At 41.6% G+C, this 25,525-nt stretch overlaps 1 protein-coding gene across 1 annotated transcript in view; it reads left to right on the forward strand.

Annotated features, from left to right (window-relative positions):
- Positions 1-25,525, forward strand: part of TMTC4 (transmembrane O-mannosyltransferase targeting cadherins 4) — a 139,388-nt gene that overhangs the window by 49,937 nt on the left and 63,926 nt on the right. The window contains exons 4-8 of the mRNA XM_073614440.1: positions 764-861; positions 1,238-1,330; positions 7,965-8,126; positions 10,047-10,249; positions 15,358-15,529. Coding sequence (XP_073470541.1) covers positions 764-861; positions 1,238-1,330; positions 7,965-8,126; positions 10,047-10,249; positions 15,358-15,529 — 728 coding nt within the window. The remainder of the gene's footprint in view (positions 1-763; positions 862-1,237; positions 1,331-7,964; positions 8,127-10,046; positions 10,250-15,357; positions 15,530-25,525) is intronic.

Genomic DNA, 25,525 nt, shown 5'->3' on the forward strand with positions numbered 1-25,525 from the left:
TTAGCACTTTTGATTATTCATGTTCGTGTCCCATAGACTTTAACGGTGTTTGCGTGTTCTAACAAATTTTTTGCCTGTTCGCAAGTTCTGGTGCAAACCGAATGGGGGGGTGTTCGGCTCATCCCTAGTAATGAGCTATCAAGGTCAAGCTTTGCAATATTAAAGTGACGCTTTATTGAAAAGTTTAATGCCCCGTACACACAATCGGATTTTCTGACAACAAATGTTGGATGTGAGCTCGTCCTGTATGCTCCATCGAACATTTGTTGTCGGACTTTCCACCAACAAATGTTGGCTAGCAGGTTCTCAAATTTTCCACCAACAAATATTTGTTGTCGGACTTTCCGATCGTGTGTACACAAGTCCGTCGAACAAAAGTCCACGCGTGCTTGGAATCAAGTACGAGCCGGAAGCTCTCGGTCTTGTAAAACTAGCGTTCGTAATTGAGATCATGTACGTCACTACGTTTGTAATTGTTGCTAACATTTGTGTGACCGTGTGTATGCAAGACAAGTTGGAGCCAACATCCTTCGAACAAAAATCTACAGTTTTGTTGTCAGTCTGATCGTGTGTACGGGGCATAAGCATCTGAAGCACTGGATAAATATATCATTTTTGTTTTAGATTTCTTAACTCGTATGGCAGAGTCCAGATGTCCAAACATCTACCATGCGTTTAAACCCTGTGTTAAAGTGCACAAAATGCATAAGTGTAAACCTAGCATTTATAAATCTTCTTTTTTTTTTTTTTCTTTCTCCTACAGTTAATAAACGAGAACATACCTCTCCATTTTGGGTCATATGTAGTGTTTTTCTTGGTGCAGTTGCTATGTTGTGTAAAGAGCAAGGCATAACTGTTTTGGTAAGAAAACTAATTTACTAATGGCGTAAAATGTTCAAACTTGATAAAATAATATTTAAGTCATGCTTTGGTTGAAAAACTTTCTTGCTTGGTGACAACCTTGAAAATGACAATTGGCAAAATAGGAAAAGGATATTGAAAACAAAATAACTTTTAAAATATTTAAAACATGCTTCCATAAGAACATAATTTGAACATACAAAAGCGTGGCTGCTACGCATGAATTAATATCTAAGAGTTTTCCTATATTCTTGATAAAACCAGAAAAAAGAGTTTGAGTTATTGATGTTGAATTTAAATATTTTAGATTTTTTTTTTTCTACCCCATTGAAGCTTATGGTCGCTGGAAATAAGAAAAGATTATTGTCTTTGCTAGGGTTTGAATGCTGTATTTGATGTCTTTGTAATCTGCAAGTTAAACATGCTGGAATGTATCCAGAAGGTACTGCACAGGGACAAAACCCCAGAGGTGAGTGTATTCAATTTCCCATTCCCTATTCAGAACAGATTCTGGGCTCCTCAGTTACTGCACAGTGTGATCTCGTGTCTGTCGCTCAGTTGCATTCTTGAAAGAGTCTTTTTATTTGAGAAAAGAAAAAAACTCCTGCCCTTTGATTTCGTTGTTGCTGTGGGAATACATAGCCAAACTCATTTTGTTGAAAGGAGCAAAAGCCATATTTGCAAGGTGTGGTTAGGAAGTAACTCTTAATAACATGCATTCTTATTTTACCAGAGCAGAAGCATACTTATATCATATGTTATATACACTTATTTAACATCTTTATTTTATGTGGACACATTTCAAACACTGACATATGCACAGATAGTCAAAACAAAATTGGAGCTACCAGAGATGCATTCTGTACAGATACCTAATATCTTTATTGTACAATAAATATCGTCAATGGATAAATAGAAATTGTCTTGCTTCTCTGTTTTGTGAACTGATACTGAATTGTTTGCCTTGTTTCTGTACTGAGGTATGTGTGCAACTCTAAGGTTGTCCATTAATACAGTTTTTGTGTGACACACACTTATTAGTAAATGTAGAAATACAATACTATGGGCTATCTATGGACTGTGGTGGGTATAGAAAAGAATCACCCCCATTTTAAAATAATCAAATTTTGTTGCTTTGCAGCCTGAAATGAAGACACATAGTTTTTGTTTTATCCAGCTCAGTGCAACTTATAACATCCAAGTGAAAGATATAACACCAACATGTCAGGAAAAAAAATCAAAAACAGATTCACTGATTTGGAAAAAGGATTGCCCCCTTGTGTCAGTTTTTTGTTGAACCACCTTTTGTTTTAACCACTTCAGCCCCAGAAGAATTTATCCCCTTCCTGACCAGGCCAATTTTTGCTATACGGCACTGTGCCTCTTTAACTGTCGTGCAAAGTTGTACCCAAACAGAATTGATGTCCCCTTTTCCCCACAAATAGAGCTTTCTTTTGGTGGTATTTGATCACCTCTGTGGTTTTTATTTTTTGCGCTATAAACAAAAACAGAGCGACAATTTTGAAAAAAAAGAAACACAATATATTGTACTTTTTGCTATAATAAATATCCCAAATTTAAAAAAAAATTAAAAATTCCTTCCTCAGTTTAGGCCAATGTGTATTCTTCTACATATTTTTGTTAAAAAAAAATCTCAATTGCGCAAAAGTTATAGCATCTACAAAATAGGGGATAGATTTATGGCATCTTTATTACATTTTTTTTTTTTTTTTTGGAAATGGTTGCGATCAACAATTTTTATCATGACTGCGACATTGCGGTGGACAGATCGGACACTTTTGACACTTTTTTGCGACCAGTGACATTTATACAGCGATCAGAGCTAACAATAGCCATTGATTACTGTATAAATGTCATTGGCAGGGAAGGGGTTAACACTAGGGGGCAATCAAGGGGTTAACTCTGTTCCCTAGGTGTGTTCCAACTGCGGCGGGATGGGACTGACTAGGGGAGGAGACCGATTTGTGTTCCTGTCTAGTAGGAGCTCACGATCTGTCTCTACTCCCCTGCAAGAACCGGGATTTGTGTGTTTACACATACAGATCCCCGTTCTTGCTCTTTCATGAGCGATCGCGGGTGCCCGGCGGTAATTACAGCCTTTAGTCTGATATGTCTCTACTAACTTTGCACATCTAAACTTTGCAATATTTGCCCACTCTTTGCAGAACTGATCAAGTTTGGTGGTGACCGTTTGTGTACTGCAGTCTTCAAGTAATTCTACAGATTTTCAATGGGGTTTGAGTCTGGGCTCTGACTAGGCCATGCAAGGACATTCACCTTCTTCTCCTTCAACCACTGTGTGGTCATTTTTGCTGTGTGCTTTGGGTCATTGTCATGTTAGAAGGTAAACCTTCTAATTGACAACTTTCGGGCAGAGGGCAGCAGATTTTCCTCAAGAATTTGACGGTATTTTGCCCCATCCATTTTTCTTTCTATCCTGACAAGTGCTCCAGTCCCTGCTGCAGAGAAACACCCCCATAAGAGAATATTACCACCTTCATGCTTTACTGTAGGAATGGTGTAGTTTGGATGGTGAGCTGTATTGGATTTCCACCAGACATATCGTTTGGTGTTGAGGCCAAATAATTAAATATTAGTCTCATCTGACCATAACACCTTTTTCCATGTGACCTCAGAATCTTCAAGGTGCATTTTGGCAAAGCTCAGTCGTGACTGCCTGTGGCTTTTTTCTTGTAACCCTCCCAAACAAGCCACATATGTGGAGAATTTGTGATATTGTTGTCATATGCACACAATAACCACTCTGTGTCATAAATTCCAGCAAATGCTTCAGAGTTGCTGTAGGCCTCTTGGTAGCCTCTCTGATCACTTTTCACCTGGCGCTTGGGAGAGTCTGTGTTGTATCAAATACCTTCCACTTCTTAATAATAGACTTCACTGCGCTTCTAGGCATTGATAAAGCCTTTGTATCCTTTTGTATGCATCTCTTGACTTGTGCCTGTCCACAACTTTATCCCGGAGATCTTTTGACAGTGCCTTGCCACCCATAGTTAATTGTTTGCTTTAGTTGCACTACCAGGGACTGAAATGCTCCAGGAAATCTCTTTTCATGCTGAGCTAATCAAAATGACCACATCTGATCACAGTTGAAAATCAAGTGGCTGTGTGTGTCATTGAGAAGGTGATTAGCTTCATCTGAGTTTACAAGTCATTTTTACGAGGGAGTGATCTATTTCCAACTCAGTGATTCTGTTGAATTTTTTTTTTTTTTTTTAAGTGTCTGACATATTGGTGTTATATCTTTTAGTTGGATGTTATAAGTTGCACTGAGTGAATACAGCTGGATAAATAAAAAAACTGTGCCTGTCTTAATTTCAGGCTGCAAAGCAACAAAATGTGATTACCGTATTTATCGGCGTATAACATGCATCCTGATTTTATGTGGGAAGTTTCAGAAAAAAACTTTCCACAGCCCTTTGCACAGCACACGGACCCCTTTCTCTGCACAGCCCATGGACTCCTTTCGCTGCACAGCAACACGGACTCCTTTTCTCTGCACAGCAACAGGGGCTCCTTTTCCTTGCACAGCAACAGGGGCTCCTTTTCCCTGCACAGCAACAGGGGCTCCTTTTCCCTGCACAGCAACAGGGGCTCCTTTTCCCTGCACAGCAACAGGGGCTCCTTTTCCCTGCACAGCAACAGGGGCTCCTTTTCCCTGCACAGCAACAGGGGCTCCTTTTCCCTGCACAGCAGCAGGGGCACCTTTTCCCTGCACAGCAGCAGGGGCTCCTTTTCCCTGCACAGCAGCAGGGGCTCCTTTTCCCTGCACAGCAGCAGGGGCTCCTTTTCCCTGCACAGCAGCAGGGGCTCCTTTTCCCTGCACAGCAGCAGGGGCTCCTTTTCCCTGCACAGCAGCAGGGGCTCCTTTTCCCTGCACAGCAGCAGGGGCTCCTTTTCCCTGCACAGCAGCAGGGGCTCCTTTTCCCTGCACAGCAGCAGGGGCTCCTTTTCCCTGCACAGCAGCAGGGGCTCCTTTCATTATAAAGCCTCCTGGGACAGCACTGCCAGCATACCTTTAGGGGTTGAGAAGGTGTTGCTGACAGCTCTTTCTCGTGCTCCGCTCCTCCTGTGTCATGCTCATTGTGGATGGGGGGCTTCTGTGTGCCTCAATTAATGCCGCTCTCTCGTGGACCCAGTCATGTGACTCTGCTGTTTCAGGGATGGTCTAATCAAAAGCTACAATCGAGGCGGAGGGGGAGGAGAGCGGTCATGTGACCATCAATGAAACAGCAAAGGAGAGTCGCATGACTGGGTCCTCGAGAGAGCTGCATCAATTGAGCCACACAGAAGCCTCCTCCTCCAATCAAAAGCTACAATCAAGGAGAAGGCGGAGCGGGAGGAGGAGAACGGCGTTGCTTGAGGAATAGGCTCCTGTTTGCATTGTGGGTGATGCGGGGGGGGGGGGTGTGGGAGGGGGCTGGTAGTGTTATTTTTGCCGTATGGCAGCGCTGTCCCAGGGCCAGGCAGGGCGGCCGGCCCGACACCCTCCCAATGAGGTGGACCACCCGATCCCCGCCCCCCCATTGGTTAAAAAAAAATAATAATAAAAGAACCTAACTGTTAACCCTGCGCTAGAAATAAATATAAAATATAAAAATACTATTTTTTTGCAGTAAATCAAATAAAAAAGCTGCCAGCACCAGAAGTCCTAAATACAAAACTCAAATCGGTGAAAAACAAGGGGCGGGTACAGTGCTAATAACAGCGTATATATCCAATAATAAAAAACAGGAAATATAAATTACTTTCAAATTTTCAGAAATGTTGAAAAACCCAAAACTGAAAGTGAAAAACAAAGGCAGAGTTCAAAATAATTAAAATTTAAAAACTGCATGAAAATTGCATCTATGTTGGTGTCAAACCCATAGCAACAAAATAATGTGCTCACATACCAAAATTAATTAGTAGTAAAACACCAAAAATTAATTATTTGAAACCTACAAAGGTGCTCATATGAATTAACTCAGTCATCTAATACTAAAATCAAATAAATGAAGAAAATTCACAAAAGCATTGATGAAAAAGATCTTTAAAAAAAAGAACAAAGGCAAAATCCCCAAAAAATAAGAAATAAACGTAAAACTGAAACACAGTCCCAAATGAATTTGAAGGTGAACCAAGAAATGTCCATGCAGGTGTGGAGACAAGATGTTAACACGAAACCGTGAAGAAAATCTCCCTTCCTCCAAAAGGCTTAGCACCCAAAGTGAGTATGTAGTCTCCTTACCCGCAGAAGTGACCACCAAAGCGGTCTCCCCAAGCTCAGGGAATGCGGTCTCCCAAAAACCTAATTGGATGTCCCAAACTGCTGGATCCGTGTCACTCAGAAACATAAACAAGAAATGCGCCCATAGTGTAGTATTTAACCACTTAAGGACCAGCCTCGTTTTTGATTTTAGGTGTTTACATGTTTAAAACAGGTTTTTCTGCTAGAAAATTACTTAGAACCCCCAAACATTGTATATGTTTTTTCTTCTAACACCCTAGAGAATAAAATGGCGGTCATTGCAATACTTTTTTTTGCACCGTATTTGCGCAGCGATCTTAAAAGCGCACTTTTTTTGGAAAAAATTCACTTTTTTGAATAAAAAAATAAGACAACAGTAAAGGTAGCCCAATTTTTTTTTATATTGTGAAATATAATGTTACGCCAAGTAAATTGATACCCAACATGTCACGCTTGAAAACTGCGCCCGTTCGTGGAATGGCGTCAAACTTTTACCCTCAAAAATCTCCATAGGCGACGTTTAAAAAATTCTACAGGTTGCATATTTTGCGGTACAGAGGAGGTCTAGGGCTAGAATTATTGCTCTCGCTCTACCGGTCGCGGCGATACCTCATGTGTGGTTTGACCACCGTTTTCATATGCGGGCGCTACTCGCGTATGCGTTCGCTTCTGCGCGCAAGCTCGTCGGGACAGGGGGGTTTTAAAAAATTTTTTTTTTTATTTATTTTACAATATTTTATTTATTTTTACACTGTTTTTAAAAAAAAAAAAAAAAAAATGGTGTCACTTTTATTCCTATTACAAGGAATGTAAACATCCCTTGTAATAGAAAAAAGCATGGCAGGACGTCTTAAATATGAGATCAAAAAGACCTCAGATCTCATATTTACACTAAAATGCAATAAAAAAAATAAAAAAAAAAGTCATTTAGAAAAATGACATTTGAAAAAATCTGCCTTTAAGAGGCGTGGACAGAAGTGACGTTTTGACGTCGCTTCCGCCCAGCAGTGTCATGGAGACGAGTGAGCGCCATCTTGGCCTCACTAGTCTCCAGACAAACCACGGAGGAGGACGCGATCGCCTCCGCCGCTACCGACGGCTCCAGTAAGCAGCGGAGTGCACCGGATCGCGGTGGGAGGGGGGGGCCCTCTCCCGCCACCGATAAAAGTGATCTCACTGTGAATCCGCCGCAGGGACCACTTTTTTATCTGAAAGCTGGCCACCGCACGAAAACGGGGATACCGGGGCTATGGCAGCTAGCTATAACAACGATATCCCCGTTCAAAGTTTGGACGTACATCGTCGTGCGGCGGTCTTGAAGTGGTTAAAAGAATAATTTAATACGCTCAAATAGATTGCACTTACAGGACAAAGATCAAATATGCGCGGTGTAACACAATGGATCAGAGTAGCGGCGTCTCCTTGGGCTTCCTCCGTCTACTGCTTGCTGTACCATCAATCTTCGAAGAGACAAAAACGTGATGACGTCAGTATCGCAGGCCCACCCTATGCGTTTCACCACGATAGGACGCTGTCAGGGGATTGGTTGTTGTCACTACTCTGATCCATTGTATATACACTGTTGTTAGCGCTGCACCAACCCCTTGTTTTAAAAAAAAAATATAACACACAGGCACGGTTTACCCTCTGTTTTCAGGGGGAAAAAAGTGTGTGTTATACGCCGATAAATACGGTATGTTAAAGCGAGAACGATTCAGTAGAATTCGTTATATATGAATGAAAAAAAAAAATCTACATGGTCTGTGTTCCCTCTGTTTGTTCGTATATTAACATTAATATAGTTGATGCATTCTGTTTTATTTTTCCCCCACAGAAGTTTTCATTTCTAAAAAAGGGATTGTTTACAAGAATCGGCCTCTTAGCCATTGGGGGAATGTGTGTGCTTTATATACGCTGGCGTATTATGGGCACTGGACCACCAGCATTCACTGATGTTGACAACCCGGCATCTTTTGCCGATAGCCTATTTGTTAGAGTGAGTATCAAACCTAACGCTCTTACACTAGCAAAGCATTGGCAGCTCATACTGAGATGGATGTATTGTTAACAGACTAATGCTGATGTCTTTTTCAATGTCGGTCCCCATTGCATTAACTTTGAAAGTGCATCAGACAAGAGTGGCTTCAGCCAGTTTGTGTTGTACCACAGCAACTTATTATATTGCTCTATAATGTAAAAAACATCTGGCTGGTTGTTGGGAAATTACACAACTGGGGCATTTTATTTGATAAATGAGACTATTATTGTGTATTCGTTTTCTTTTCTTACAGTGGCCTTGGTTGTCGATCAGCATGGCATATAGATTATGTACCATTTTTAACTACAGTGCATTGCACAATTCTGATATTTATCCAGGTGTATTTATCTTTATTGCATGATGTGCTGTGATGACTTTTAAGCTATGCATATATTTTCAGACTAACTACACAGTCTTTTTTTCCTTAAACCGATGGTTTTAGATTAGTTGGGGTGTGCTTGATAAAATGGAACGAATACAACACAATGAGCTCAATTTGCAAAATTAACACAGCAGGATAAGTATTTTTCTTTTTGAAAACATGATGATGAGATTTTAAAATTACAGTTGCATGGCTAAATTGGAGAAATGTATATCCTTATGTTAAGGCTTTCTGAACTGAGCCTTATGTAACACTAATGCAGGTCTCGGGTTAGACTGTGACATATACAGCCAATTCAGTAGCACAGGTTCAGTTGTCTGTGGCTCTTGTTACAAAAAGTTATGACTTTAACTGACTCTGGAATGGTTCATTGCTATTTGTGCCCTTGATATATTGAGATTTTATACTCTGCATGATTTTACCTGATATTATAACATAAAAGATCACAGGTCGCAGCAGTCAAGTACTATATGGTGCTGTTAATAAATAGTATATTCATAATGTCATGTGTGAGGAAAAAAACATATGAAGGAAATGCTTTATACCTGAAGATGGCAAGAGGCAAAATGTTGAGTGTTTGAAGTTATTAAAGTGTTACAGTAGTTCACACTGGGCAGTAGACAGGGAATGGGAAAAATAGTAGGGTTATCCAAGTTATATATGGAATTTAAGACCTGAACGAAGATGCCATGGCAAAATTGTTTGGAAACCTTGAAGTATAACTGATGGCAAACCTCTTTTTATTTAAAAAAAATAAAAAGGGGGGGGGGGGGGATTAGAACACCTGTTAGGTTTTTATTGCTGTCTTGGTCCTCATTGGAGGGATTAACTCTCTATATGTTTTGGTGTCTGTTATCGTCAAAGGTGAAAGAAAATCACACATTTTTAGTCTTCATAATTAAAATAGAGGGTTAATCTTCAATTTTTTAGACATTAGTTCTTCCAACTGCCAGGGATTTCCTGACTTCTTGTGGCTATGGTACAGGAATTAAAGGGAAATCTCCCCTAAGGGACATGGATGGCAAAAATAACCCTCGCAGGAGTTGAAACAATCCCTTGCTCTGTCCAAACTTCTTCTTCCTTCTCTTTTTTTTTTTTTTTTTTTTTTAAAGTTTTGCCTTCCATTCTATTTTAGTATTTCCTTCCATTCTTCTTTAGCATTGAGGTAGAAACATCATGCATGTAACTAATAGAGCAAAAAAGGAGAAATAAAATAACATGGGTTCTTTTATCCCAAGTGATGTTTTTTTCATAGAATTTAAATTTAGTTGCTAAAAGTTTAAATGTTAAATAAAAACGCAAATTTTATCCATATGCATGATACATTTTTGTGATCTCAAATTAATGCTCACAGTACAGATTGTAATTTTCTTAATTTTTTAGGAATTTTTTTTAACTTGTGCAAAATAAATGTATGCAAGGAAGTGCACCTGTACTGATGATTCTGTTAACATTGAATATCAGACATTGAAATATATTTTTTGTCTTAATGACAGGTAATAAACTATAATTACTATTATTCCCTAAATGGATGGCTGCTGCTGTGCCCATGGTGGCTGTGCTTTGATTGGTCAATGGGCTGCATACCTCTTATTAAATCTCTCAGTGATTTTCGGATAATGGCACCAGCAGCACTTTGGTTGTGCTTGTTTGGCTTAATGTACCAGGCTTTATTCTCCAATAATGGCCAAACGAGAAGGTGAGATCTCTGTGTATTTCCAATAATGGAAGCATGGCTTTTTTTTTATCAGTAGGGTGCCAGGAGCTCATGAAACCTGCATTTCAAGACACTGCTAATAATCAGTAACATAATTTTATTGCTTTATTTTACGACATATACTCTTGTCTGGCTCAGCTGTTGTATAGAGTGCCATGCTAGTATATGTCTGGCCTTTTTGTTCATTTGGTGTAATATGGGTCTTTTCTCTTCTTTGTCCCTTCCCAAAACCTCTTATTGCCTAACACATGTAGGTTGATGACACAGTAATTTCCACACGGACCTCTGTCCATTACTGAACTTCAGAAATTTATAGTGAAGAACAGCAAATGGATCAATGGGCATAGAAGATTTTTACAAAGACAATTTTTTTACTTTGGGATTGGTGGCAGAAGAATAAAAAAGTAAAATTTTTATTTGCCTGCTGGTTTCATGTTTTCACAAATGTATTTAATATAAAGATTTATAATGTCTTTTAGTAGCTGTCTGTATGTCAGATACTGAATTTAGAAACGTAATTATTGACTTTGCTAAGATAAAAGCTTTAGTCACCTACACATTGTATTAAGTCAGCTTAAACAGACAGCTGCTCAGTATCTGCCCTGCATTCAGGAGAACATTAAAACCAGCAAGACATTTTCTGTATAAGCATGTCCAATCCTTTCCTCCTTTTGTGAAGAAAGGATCAAAGTTTGTATTGTGGTCATCATCAACCAGGTACCTACAGCTGATCTGTTTCATTAGTGATTTATTGGAGAACAGACAGATATCTTCCTGCCTATTGATTTTGGAGAGATTCCTGCCTACTTGTGCCCAGCCTAGGTGTGTTTATGTAATAAGCAAATATGTACATACTGTGTAAAGTTATAAACTAGAGCTACAGACCAGGTTTTTAAAATGTTCATATTTTCATTTGATAGAATTTACATGTACACATAAAAATGGTCCCAATTAGTCTAAAGGGATCAACTGTGTAGACACAAATTATGGAAATAAAGATTTTGGCACTGATATTCAGGCAAGTATACAGTATCTCACAAAAGTGAGTACACCCATCACGTTTTTGTAAATATTTTATTATATCTTTTCATGTGACAACACTGAAGAAATGACACTTTGTTACAATGTAAAGTAGTGAGTGTACAGCTTGTATAACAGTGTAAATTTGCTGTCCCCTCCAAAATCATTCAAAACACAGCCATTAATGTCTAAACCGCTGGCAACAAAAGTGAGTACACCCCTAAGTGAAAATGTCCAAAATTGGCCATTTTCCTTCCCCGGTGTCATGTGACTCGTTAGTGTTACAAGGTCTCAGGTGTGAATGGGGAGCAGGTGTGTTAAATTTGGTGTTATCGCTCTCACTCTCTCATACTGGTCACTTGAAGTTCAACATGGCACCTCATGGCAAAGAACTCTGAGGATCTGAAAAAAATAATTGTTGCTCTACATAAAGATGGCATAGGCTATAAGAAGATTGCCAAGACCCTGAAACTGAGCTGCAGCATGGTGGCCAAAACCATACAGCGGTTTAACAGGACAGGTTCCACTCAGAACAGGCCTCGCCATGGTCGACCAAAGAAATTGAGTGCACGTGCTCAGCATCCTATCCAGAGGTTGTCTATGGAAAATAGACGTATTAGTGCTGCCAGCATTGCTGCAGGGGTTGAAGGGGTGGGGGGTCAGCCTGTCACTGCTCAGACCATACGCCGCACACTGCATCAAATTGGTCTGCATAGAAGGAAGCCTCTTCTAAAGATGATGCACAAAGCCCGCAAACAGTTTGCTGAAGACAAGCCGACTTAAGGACATGGATTACTGGAACCATGTCCTATGGTCTGATGAGACCAAGATAAACATATTTGGTTCAGATGGTGTCAAGCGTGTGTGGCAACAACCAGGTGAGGAGTACAAAGACAAGTTTTGTGTCTTGCCTACACTCAAGCATGGTGGTGGGAGTGTCATGGTGTTTTGGATTCAGAACAAAAGTCTGATATTATTATATTTACCCCTTATCAAATTAAATGTAAAAGCATGCATGCCATGAAGTAATCAAGCTCTGACTCTCAGTTCAGAATAAAAAACTTCTGAAGTCTTAATTTCCTCTTTCACAGTTTTATACATTTTTGTCAGACAAAAACAAGGCACTTGTAAAACACTTTATTGTGACATTGTCTGAGTTTTTTTAGCAGCTTCAGCAAATTTAGCAATTAATCATAGCTATTATTAAATATCTTGGTAACTTCCTCCCGAGACATTGGATGTTGATGTCATGTCTGCTTTTGGTGAAATTTTCTGAGGAGACACAGTATTTTTATAATTCTTTGCGGTTCGGCCTTAGACTGAGAAAAGGGAACTAGCAGTTATCTGAATTCTAATGCCCCGTACACACGGTCGGATTTTCCAACGGAAAATGTGTGATAGGACCTTGTTGTCGGAAATTCCGACCATGTGTAGGCTCCATCACACATTTTCCATCGGATTTTCCGACACACAAAGTTTGAGAGCGGGATATAAAATTTTCCGACAACAAAATCCGTTGTCGGAAATTCCGATCGTGTGTACACAAATCCGACGGACACAGTGCCACGCATGCTCAGAATAAATAAAGAGATGAAAGCTATTGGCCACTGCCCCATTTATAGTCCCGACGTACATGTTTTACATCACCACGTTCAGAACGATCGGATTTTACGACAACTTTGTGTGACCGTGTGTATGCAAGACAAGTTTGAGCCAACATCCGTCGGAAAAAAAACCTAGGATTTTGTTGTTGGAATGTCCGAACAAAGTCCGACCGTGTGTACGGGGCATTAGAGTTAAGATTTAACAAGCTAAGCAATGACACAATATTACATTTGAAATAGGCATTTTAACATGTTCACCTGGTACCTTATGTGACACCTTAATCGCATCCATTACAATGGTCTGGGGTTGCATGAGCACTGCCAGCACTGGGGAGCTACAGTTCATTGAGGGAACTATGAATGCAACCATGTACTGTGACATACTGAAGCAGAGCATGATCCCCTCCCTTCGGAGACTGGGCCGCAGTATTCCAACATAATAACGACCCTAAACACACCTCCAAGACGACCACTGCCTTGCAAAAGAAGCTGAGGATAGAGGTGATGGACTGGCCAAGCATGTCTCCAGACCTAAACCCTATTGAGCATCTGTGGGGCATCCTCAAACAGAAGGAGAAGGAGCGCAAGGTCTCCAACATCCACCAGCTCCGTGATGTCATCATGGAGGAGTGGAAGAGGACTCCAGTGGCAACCTGTGAAGCTCTGGTGAACTCCATGCCCAAGAGGGTTAAGGCAGTGCTGGAAAATAATGGTGGCCACACAAAATATTGACACTTTGGGCCCAATTTGGACATTTTCACTTAGGGGTGTACTCACTTTTGTTGCCAGTGGTTTAGACATTAATGGCTGTGTGTTGAGTTATTTTGAGGGGACAGCAAATTTACACTGTTAGGCCCCTTTCACACGGGGCTGTCCAGTTTTACTACTCCGCTGCTCACCCCGTTGATCCCTGCTGAGCCGGCTGATGACAAGTCCATCTCTGCACTCTGTGCAGGGACGGACCTGTCAGAGAGACCGCTCTCCCCTATGGGGGGATCGGATGATTACAGACCGCCTGTCCGTTTTCGTCCGTTCCGATCCCCCAGACGGATGGAAAATAGGACATCCATCCATCTGGATTGTGCAGATCGGGGCAGATCAGATGTCAGCGGACATGTCACCGCTGACATCTGGCGCTCCATAGACCTGTATGGAGCGACCGTTCAGATACGCCTGAAAAACTGACAGGCAGATCTGAATGGTCCGCACATGTGAAAGGGGCCTTATACAAGCTGTACATTCACTACTTTACATTGTGTCATTTCTTCAGTGTTGTTACATGAAAATATATAATAAAATATTTACAAAAATTTGAGGGGTGTACTCACTTTTGTGAGATACTGTACATATGGGATAGAAAAGATTATTCCTCACTTTTAAGTTGATGAGCCTAGGCAGGAGAGATGAGCATACTTTTGTGAAGGTGCAACTCTTTATGTAACATATTAGTTAAAGTGTATGTAAAGCCATTTTTTGGTTTTTGTTTTAGATACAATTATGTGAGGAATGGTTAAATCCCAATTAGGGTTTCTTTTGCTTATTCTCTGTCGCTTTTGGAGTGGTTTACTTTCACTTCCTGTCCGGGAGACCCAATAGAAAACAAGAGCAAATCTTGCCAAAGTGAGGGGGAAGTGAGTTAAGGGCTTAAACATTTGTCTTCATTGGGGGAGTTGCTCTGTTGGCAACTCTAAAATTTTGGAGTTCCTCTCACCTCCTGTCTCAGTGACAATTGTTACTAGAACAGTTGGAGGGGTGATTTTACCCAGCAGGGGTATAGACAGAAATAAAAACCTGCCTTTTACACACTACTTTAAATACTGTATAAATATAGTTGTAGAGAAATGCATTTTCAAAGCTCATAACAGAGGCACTTCAAACTTAAGCTTTGCAAAGTGTTCCCTGCATGGTGCCCCTTCTGAACCTTGGTCAGCTGCTTGATGCAGGACCTGGAAGCTACTGAAGATCACTATAGTAGCTCTGCCTATTACAATGGTTTCCTGCTACCCCGGGGTCCCACATGTATGGCACATGCTTACATGTAAACATTGCTATACCGAAATGTCAGCTTTAATGTTGCTGTTATAAACATTCATGTTTCTGGTTTCTAAAGACAGTACTCCAAATATTATAGGTGAAATGTAATAACAGTGGCAGTACAGACAAATATTTGAACAATTGTAGCCACTTTATCATGTAGAGGTGTGACCCATGTACAGTTGAGTTGCTGCCATATGGTGCATTTTGCTTTTATGTTCAGTATTTTAAAGAAACCGAATGCCCTGAAAATAATAGAGTTCTAGTGCAAATACTTGTTTTTACAACAGCGCTCCAAAAAAATTAAGGCTAATACAAGATAGTGGCATAGTCCCAGGTAAACCTTGATTTTTTAATCCTTCGTTAGACAGTAACATATCTGCTCTTACTGCCTCTGTTTATTTCCTAATCCATGTTCATGTTTTCCTACAGGATTGTCACCATGGGGCTGGGATTTCTCGTCATACCTTTTCTCCCTGCCAGTAATTTATTTTTCAGAGTCGGATTTGCTGTTGCTGAACGGGTTCTTTATCTGCCCAGTGTTGGTTACTGTATGTTGCTCACTTATGGCTACAGTAGAGTCTGTAGACAATATATTAAAAAGGTAGGACTTCCAAAGTCATAGTTTCATGATAACAAGGACCATTTTTCACCATTGTTGCTGATAATCAGTTTATTTTATTGCAAAGTGCAAGTAGGAGATTTACCCCTAGCAACCATATTTCTGCTGTTAAGTTGGATATTCTGCAGTGGCTAAGTGTACTTTGCACATTTCCCATTTCTTATTTGAAATATCCTGATTATCTGTTGTTCTGGAGTTTACATGTTCTTGTACCTAACCCCATCAAGTTTACAGACACCAGTACTCTTGGTTTAAGTATTCATATTATGTTAAAGTGGTTCTAAAGACTCGAGGTTAATTACCTTCATGCATTCTATGCATGAAGGTAAAAAAACTCCTCCCCTCTTAATAGTTACCTGAGCCCAATCTTCCTCCAGTGCTGTGCTGTGCATCCACTCTCCTGGGACTTTCCTTCCCCATTTGGCCCCTGCTTCTGTCAATCACAGCAAGTGGGCCAATGAAGGTAGAGATGTGCAGGGCCAATGAAGGTAGAGATGTGCAGGGCCAATCTGTGGCTCTGTGTGTGTGAATACACGCAGAGCAGCGGCTCAGGAGCGATCCTTCATGGGTGCCCCCAGAGCAAGCTGCTTGCCCTGGGGGCACGTGGAAGGAGAGAGGGTCCAGGAGCACCAGCGGGGATCTGAAAAAAAAAGAGGATGATCGAGGCTGCTCTGTGATAAACCTCTGCACAGAGCAGGTAAGTATGACATGTGTTTTTTTTTTTTTGTTAGACTTATATATGCTTACAAACTCTGTGGTCATTTAGGTCCCTGCTGAACCACAGACAATTTCTTCATGTCTCTGTCTTACTTAAGGGTATGTAAACCCCAACAATGAATTTTTCTTATTTGCTCCCATTTGGTCTATTTAAATATGTAATGGAAAGCATTTTGTTAAAGAAAAAAAGGTTCTGAAAGTTAATGCAGTCACCATGTCTAAGGAATGGTTAGGTGCAACATATTGCATTTTTGTTCTTGGGTTTAGATGAGCTTTAAATGCCCTTACAAACTTTGCTTGGAACAGTTAGCAATCTGTACTCATATCAAATACAGCATTAAAGGATATCTAAAGATTCATTTTTTTTTTTTTTTAACCACTTCCCGCCCGCCCTATAGCGGATTGACGTCCTTGAAGTGGTTCTGTTATCCTGACTGGACGTCATATGACGTCCAGCAGGATAACATGCCGCAGCGCGCCCCCGGGGGCGCGCATCGCGGCGATCGGTGGAGCGGTGTGTCAGCCTGACACACCGCTACACCGATCTTGGTAAAGAGCCTCCGGCGGAGGCTCTTTACCACGTCATCAGCCGTGTCCAATCACGGCTGATCACGCTGTCAATGGGAAGAGCCATTGATCGGCTCTTCTTCACTCGCGTCTGACAGACGCGAGTAGAGGAGAGCCGATCGGCGGCTCTCCTGGCAGGGGGGGTCTGCGCTGATTGTTTATCAGCGCAGCCCCCCCTCAGATCACCACACTGGACCACCAGTGATCGCCACTAGGACCACCAGGGAAGGGGCAACATGGATGGCCATCCACGTGCCCACAAATGGGCACTGATTGGCACCATTATGTCACTGATCTGCCCAGCAATGCCCAGATCTGCCCAGCAATGTTTTATCAGTGCCACCTGTCATTGCCCATTGGTGCCACCTGTCAGTGCCCATCTGTGGCCACCTGTCAGTGCCCATCTGTGGCCACCTGTCAGTGCCCATCTGTGGCCACCTGTCAGTGCCCATCAGTGCCACACATCAGTGTCACCCATATGTACCAATCAATGCCACCTACAAGTGCCCATCAGTGCCGCATACCAGTGCCACCTATCAGTGCCACCTATCAGTGCCGCCTATCAGTACCCATTATCAGTGCCCGTTAGTGCCACCTCATCAGTGCCACCTCATCGGTGCCCATCAGTGCCGCCATATCAGTGGCCATCAGTGCAGCCATATCAGTGCCCATCATTGAAGGAGAAAACGTACTTATTTACAAAAAATTTTAACAGAAACAAAGAAAAACTTGTTTTTTTTCGAAATTTTCGGTCTTTTTTTATTGCGCAAAAAATAAAAACCGCAGAGGTGATCAAATACCACCAAAAGAAATCTCTATTTGTGGGAACAAAATGATAAAAAATTTGTTTGGGTACAGTGTAGCATGACCGCGCAATTGTCATTCAAATTGCGACAGCACTGAAAGGTGAAAATTGGCCTGGGCGGGAAGGTGTCTAAGTGCCTGGTATTGAAGTGGTTAAACAAACATGTCATACTTACCTCTTCTGTGCAGTTGGCTTTGCACACAGTGGCCCCCGATCCTCCGCTTCTGGGGTCCCTCAGCAGAGCTCCTGGCTCCTCCTCTTCTTGAGTGCCTCATTGGAGAGCTGCTCTCCCTCCGGGCACTCGTGCGGGAACACTCCCATGTCCCGCTGCTTGGTCTATTGACACAAATTGACAGCAGGACTCCCCGGCTCACGCGTCATTGGATTTGATTGACTGTATACTTTCCAAAAAAGGGGTCATTTGCGGGGTTTTTGTACTGTCCTGGCATTTTCAGACCTCAAGAAATGAGGTGGGCCATCAGTAAATCTAGATTAACTGATTTTCAAATATATACACCATAGTTTGTTGACTCTAACCTTTCTACAAACTGAATTAGAGGTCCACCAATATGGGTTTTTCTCTGGCCGATGCCGATTTTTAAGATCGGGCCGGCCTATATTTGATGCCGATTTTTGCGGACGATATTTTAAGCCAATTTTTCATTTTTTTGGCAGGTGGCACTGGTTGCCACTGATTGGCACTGGCAGGTGGCACTGGTTAAAAATGTTGCAAGTGGGAATACAGCGCTGTCTGGAATATACATAAAAATAACCAACAGGTCCAGCTGCAGCTTGAATGTGAGATATACACAATGCAAATAATTCAAAGGAAAAAGCCGCGCATCATGAAACCCTTTACAATATGACATCTACTCATATGTATTAAATATCCCTAATGAGTAAGGGACAAATAAACTTCCAATCCACATGTCAATTTGTAGATCTAAATAAAACAATACTACAACACAAGTATCGGAATATTGGAAATAAATGCATATAAAATCAGAATTTCCCAGACAGAGTTCGTAACAAGGATTCACTAAGGAAATATTGATGTTGATCACAAGGTATTCACATTAGTAAAAAAAAGTTTTTTCTTTTGTTAGTTGATTTGTGACTTAAAATGGGGAAACACCATAGAAAGGGTGATTTTTGAGAGAGAGATTCCTCCATCTAAGAAATAGCTGCCTCTTACCAGCTGCACTAATCTCTTTTTAAGGAGATCACGTCCGCTTTAAGCTTATAACCCAGCCAAGGTCTCTGTTGTTATCCACCAGTTGACAGCTCTCCACCTCTCATATCACCCCTGGGTGTCTCACGGTCATCAATCGGCTGTTGGATTGGCTCTGCAGACTCCTCTTCTCCGTTGCTGATACCTGCAGGTTTCCTGCCAATCCCCTGGACAGATTTGTTGATGGCGGGGGTCATCTGGGCTTGTACGGCCCTCCCTCCTTCCAAATGTCGAAAAATCCAAAGGGATTAGCTGAGTCTTCCAGTGACCTACCTACAGGTGACCACCATAGGTGATCTCACCAGGCACAGGGAATGATAAGGTCTCCCAGGAACCCGTAACGGCATCTGTAAAGGCAGCTAGGTCCGTGACACTCAAAAAAACAAAAACAGAAATGGCTCCGATAGTGTAATCGTTCATAACAGAGATTTATTGAATAAAATAGATCGCACTTACAAAAGATTCCATCCAGATTAGGCAAATAACGAATGTGGGTCAGCATTTAGAAGTTGCAGCGTCTCCACGGGCTTCCTGTAATTCGCTGGAACAGATTGTCTCCATGTGTTCATCTCTGAGGACCCCCGCCACCAACAAATCTGTCCAGGGGATTGGCAGGAAACCTGCAGCTATCGGCAACAGAGAAGAGGAGTCTGCAGAGCCAATCCAATAGCTGATTGATGACCGTGAGATACCCAGGAGTGATATGAGAGGTGGAGAGCTGTCATCCGGTGGATAACAACAGAGACCTTGGCTGGGTGATAAGTTTAAAGCGGACTTGCTCTCTCAAAAGGAGATAGTGCAGCTGGTGAGAGGCAGCTATTTCTTAGGTGGAGGAATCTTTCTTTCAAAAATCACCCTTTCTACGGTGTTTCCCCGTTTTAAGTCACAAATCAACTAACAAAAGAAAAAACTTTTTTTTACTAATGTGAATACCTCGTGATCAACATCAGTGAATCCTTGTTGATATGAACTCTCTCAGGGATATTCTTTTTGATCATATCATGTAGATGATTTTATATGCATTTAATTCCAATATTCTGATACTTGTGTTGTAGTATTGTTTTATTTAGATCTACAAATTGACACGTGGATTGGAAGTTTATTTGTCCCTTACTCATTAGGGATATTTAATACATATAAGTAGATGTCATATTGTAAAGGGTTTCATGATGCGTGGCTTTTTCCTTTGAATTAGGTGGCACTGGTTGGCATTGGCAGGGGACACTGGCACTGATTGGCACTGGCAGGTGGCATTGGTTGGGACAGGCACTGGGCACTGGTTGGAACTGGCAGGTTTCACACTGAGCCGATTTGTCAGTTTCAGTTACACTATATGTAACTGAATGCAGAAACCAGCTGTCAGAATTGAGCGTGATGTCGGGGGTGGGCGGGGCCCTGCAGCTATCAAACACCAGCCAATGATTGGGCTGCTCAAGAAAGTGGGTGGGCCACATACACGTAGCGGCCCGCCCAAATCCCATCCCATTGGCTGGTGTCTGATATCTGGGTCCCGCCCACCCCCGACATCACGCTGAATTCTGACAGCTCCTCTAAAAGCATTCAGTTGCAAATCGGCCGCTCAGTGTGTGAAATTGTCAGTGGAGTATGGGGAAGGGAGGTAATAGGCCGATTTTTGCACAAAAATCGGCCGATTTCTTAAAAAGGCCAAATATCGGCCGATATATCGGTCGACCTCTAAACTGAATAATATACATTGGTTTGGGTTATTTTTACCAAAGAAATGTAGCAAAATACCTTTTGGCCTAAATTTATGAAGGAAGATTTTCTGTTTGCAAAATAACAAACGAAGAAAAACGCTTGTGTTTCTTTTATTTTTCCAAGTTTTTCAGTCTTTTTTTTTTTTTTTTTTTTTTTTTCATTTATTTAGCAAAAAATAACCCCAGTGGTGATTAAATACCACCAAAAGAAAGCTCTATATGTGTGAAAAAAATTATATAAATTTAATATGGGTTCAGTGTTTCATGAGTAATTGTCATTCAAAAATGTGACAGCACTAAACGTTGAAAATTGGCCTGGGCAGGAAGGGGTGAAAGTGGTCCAGTACTGACATTGGGTTATTGTACTGTTGTGAAACACTATTGTAATTGCAGGTGCTGTTTCCCATATGCCGTGGGTGTATCCCTTTTACACACTTCCTCTCCTATTGGGAAAAGCAGCAGAAACGCAACCAATTTTATGTTTTGAGGCAAGACGAAGAAATCTTTATTTACACTTTGTCAGAAACCATGAAATCAGACCGAGGCAGAAGTACAGTTGAATCACACTTGTTTAATAATAAAAGTAAAAAGAACAAACTTAGTCAAAAAATAGCCAAAATTCAGTAACCGGAATGGATAGTCAGCCAACCCAGAAGTCAGGGATCAAAGTAGTGGAGCAGCAAGCAGGATCCGGAGCCAGAAGGGATGTCAGCAAAGGCGAAGGCAGAGCTCCTCCACCAATATTGCAGAACCAATTCTAAGTGGCATATAACTCGCAGGCACTTAATACCAAATCAACCATCATAAACTGAGTAGATTACCAACGTACAAGCTTATTCAATATTACCTCTCTCCTCGGTCAAGCCTCCCTAGTCAAGGCCACCCACCCTCTCCAGAATTATTAATTTAGTTCCTTCTATTTACTGCCATTGAGTAAGATCTTGTTCAAATGGCACAATCATCTTTCTCATGAAAGTGAAAGGGTGGAACTCAAGCCTTCCTGATGTTATGATTCATTCCTAGTAATCACTCTCTCTGGTTGCTATTCGGTGACTCGATTTCCAGAGCATGTATTGAGCACCTCCAAGTTTGTTTAAAGTGATTGTAAAGTCTTGTTTAAAAAAATAAATAACAAACATGTTATACTTATATGCACTGTTCCAGTGGATTTGCCCAGATCCTCCTCTTCTCAGGTCCCTTGCTGCTCCCTCCTGTCGAGTGCCCCCACAGCAAGCAGCTTGCTATGGGGGCACTGAGCCAAACTGCAGCTCCCGTGTGTCCATTCAGACACAAAGCTTCAGTTCGGCCCTGCCCCCTCTCTCCTGATTGTCTAACTGACCTTGATTGACAGTTGCGGGAGACAATGGCACCGCTGCTGTGTCCCAGCCAATCAGAAGGGAGAGTCTTGGATGGCCGAGGGACTCGTGGACATCGCTGGGCAGAGAGGGGGCTCAGGTAAGTATTAGGGGGTGCTGGGGAGGCTGCTACACACAGAAGGCTTCTTATCTTAATGCATAGAATGCATTAAGATAAAAACCCTTCTGCCTCTACAACTTTAAGCTTATCTCCTGACAAACAGTCAACCAACTTCGCAAAGTCACAGGACCTTTGAAAACATGTAGTCTGGCAACTGGCCTCCACCTATACATCAGCCCTTTAAAGACTAAAGCCGGGTGTACACTACAGCTTTTTTTCATGCAGCCCCGTGGGTTGCACGAAAAGAAAAACCTGACAGCTCAGGTCAGAGCTGCTGTACTAACCATGCTAGTTCAGCGATCTCCCACGCTGAGCTGTTGTGTTCTGACGGGGGCGCCCCCGCCAGAACACTCCGATCAGCGTTCGGGAGTCGGTCGGCTGCTGGTTTTCCAGCATTCTAGTCCAACAGAAGCTGTCCGAACAGATCGACATACACATGGGCCAAATGTTGGCCTTTTTTTTTTTTTGTTTTTTTTTTTTTCTTTCAACCGGCAAATGTCTCCCGATGTTATGCCTGTGTGTATGGGGCCTAAGGGGCAATCTTAAAGCGGTAGTATACCCAAAAATGTAATATATTGCATCTTACAAATCATTAGATGTGGTGGCTACATCAGTTTTTTTTAATTAGGCTTTTTTCCCTGTGTTTTCACCTGGTGATCTGGCCAGTAACATACCTCCTGTATTAGAGTGCCCTCACTCTGGATGAATGAGCACAGGGTACACCTTTGAACAGCAGAATTGTCAGGCTTGGCGGAGGGAAGTGTTAGGTGGACTAGCAAATTTAAATACACTAACAAATTTAAGGCAAACTCCAGCTAACACTTTTCATGCAGTTTGAGCAAACAGTTTTTTATTCCTTTTGGGATAAGAGTTTTACATTACATTTTAAAAAGATCACTAAACGCACCCCCTGCTATGGTTTGTCTCATCTCTATAACTGATAAATTTTGCTGGAGAGCTTTTCTTTTGGAAAACTGGCCAGATCACCAGATGAAAATAGAAGAAAACTTAAAGTAAACTGATGCAGCTATCGAAGAACTGGTAAGCTGCAGTATAATAAATATTTGCTTTTAGGTTTAATACCACTTTAATCATAATGCCTAACATTTGGCTTTTAGCATGCTATTGAAGGTGCAAAGCAAAAGCTTTTGTTCTCTGAGAAACAGGAGCCAGTCTTGACAATCTCGTCAATTCAAACTAAGCCTATATTCCCTAATAATCCCATGGAAATATATAAATTGCATGCATTCCCAGCAAATATATAATTTATTGGGCAATGTAATTTCTTCCACTTACTGTAAAGGTATAAGGGATGTAAACTATGCAAAGTCCTCCTTAGAAATGTATTGGTAGATGGGTGTAATTTCAAAATCTTATCCATGTATTATCCTTCCAGAGAGCTTTAGATAAGGAGGATGATAGCTATTAACGCAAAGCTTAACAAATTGCAGACAATGACATGTCACAGCTCTTGCGTCTACCGTGTTTCCCCTAAAATAAGACCTACCCTGAAAATAAGACCTAGTTTAAGGTGGTTGTGGAATCCTGGAATGCACTGTATTGCAGTGGTATGCGATGTGGGCTGTGTGCGTTTCTGTGGTCTGTTTGTGCCGGATGCCTTCGGTATAGGGCCACTCAGCTGATCCCCCCGCTGATCTTCTCTTCTGTCAGCGGGGAATCTCGGGGCCCCCCCCCCCCGCTCTGCAGTGCGCCGGCAGGTCACGGGAGCGGGACTATGGGAAGGTGTTTTTCACATACAGTCCCTGACAAAAGTCTTGTCGCTTCTCTATTTTGTAGAAACTCCTGCTATTAACCTGACTTTTAATTAATCAATTGGTGTTAGAAATAGCTCATATGAAAAGCTAAAGCCCTCCCAAATGATGTTTAATGCACTGAAATAAATTAGTTTCACTGAAAAAAGATTTATCATTTAATCAAGACAGACAGGTCAAATTTTGGCAAGACAAAAGTTTTGTCGCCTATACAGAAATTGAACAACTTTACTGAAAATCCAAAAATATGTCGGCAAATTAAGTAGTGGTGCTCTGAGATCCAAATTTAATATCTTGTATGACTTCCATGAGCTTGAAGGACAGCATCCATGCGGTTTGGCAAGGATTCATACAATTTATTGATGAAGTCATCAGGAATAGTAAAGAAAACAGTCTTGCATGCCTCCCAGAGTTCATCAATATTCTTTGGTTTCGTCTTCCATGCTTCATCTTTCATCCTACACCACTAATTCAACAGAAGATTCATCTGAAAAATCCACCTTCTCCAACTTTTCCAGAGTCCATCCTTTTAGCAGGCTGTGGCCCTTGGCAATTGCCACACGGTTTTTCAATTGTCTTTTGTTTAGTGCTGGCTTATGGGAACTGATTCGACCATGGAGGCCATTTCGAGACAGAATCCAACAAACTGTTCTGGTTGACTTCAGGTGACCAAGTCTCGTGGAGCTCTGCTGAAAATGGGCTGGCCTTGGATTTTCGAGCCAACAAACGGTCCTCTCGAGCAGTTGTCTTGCGGGGTCGGCCTGACCTGGCCTTGTCCAAAACGTCACCAGTCTCTTCAAATCTTTTTTTTATCCTCTGAACTTGACGCTGAGACACATTGAAGGTGTCTGCCACATCAGCAGTGGATCTGGTCTTCAGCCTCTTGATAATCAACACTTTAGTCTCCGGGTGAATCTTAGGCATGTTTGCAGAGGTCTAGCTGCAGTTGGGAAGGTCTAGTGTACTGGTGTTCTTTTTTTTTTTTTTTTTATACACACCTGAGACCTAATTGATCCATTATTAGTCACAGGTGAAGCTCATATAACAAGGCGACAACACTTATGTCTTGGCAAAATTTGACTCAGTGGGCTTCACCAAGCTGTGAATATTAGAATACTTTTTGTCAGTTTCGTTTTGCATTATTACAAAAGCTGTTGGGATTAAAATGACCCATTTCTTGTAACAAAATCTTGATTAGAAATATATTTTAGGAGCACTTCAGGTCAATTTGTACACAAGCGACAAGACTTTTGTCAGGGACTGTATGCGTTGCAGAAAGGTACATTGTGTGATACTGTAATACAGTGCATTCTGGAGTTTTGCCGCCACATTTACTCGGTGCCACTGGGGATTCCTGACAGGCTGGGAGGGAGATGGGGAGAGAAGACAGCACATGACAAACCCTACCCCAAAAATAAGCCCTACTGGTCTTTAGTTGCCAAAATTAATATAAGACCCGGGCTTAATTTTGGGGAAACATGTTACAGTATAATATTGCTAAGCAACCGTGGCTAAACCAAACTAGTGTTAATTTACTAATTCTGACATAGGCCCCATACTATGGTGTATGTAGACATGGCAAAGAAATAAAGAACTGGGCATTAGAGTGGGCATACTGGGATTTCCAAATACCATTTGAAAATGTATCAGTGGAAAAAACAAAGAGTGCCTAGGATTAAACCGATACCTGAA

Source organism: Aquarana catesbeiana, linkage group LG02 (genome assembly GCF_042186555.1).
Source record: "Aquarana catesbeiana isolate 2022-GZ linkage group LG02, ASM4218655v1, whole genome shotgun sequence".
NCBI classification, from domain to species: domain Eukaryota; kingdom Metazoa; phylum Chordata; class Amphibia; order Anura; family Ranidae; genus Aquarana; species Aquarana catesbeiana.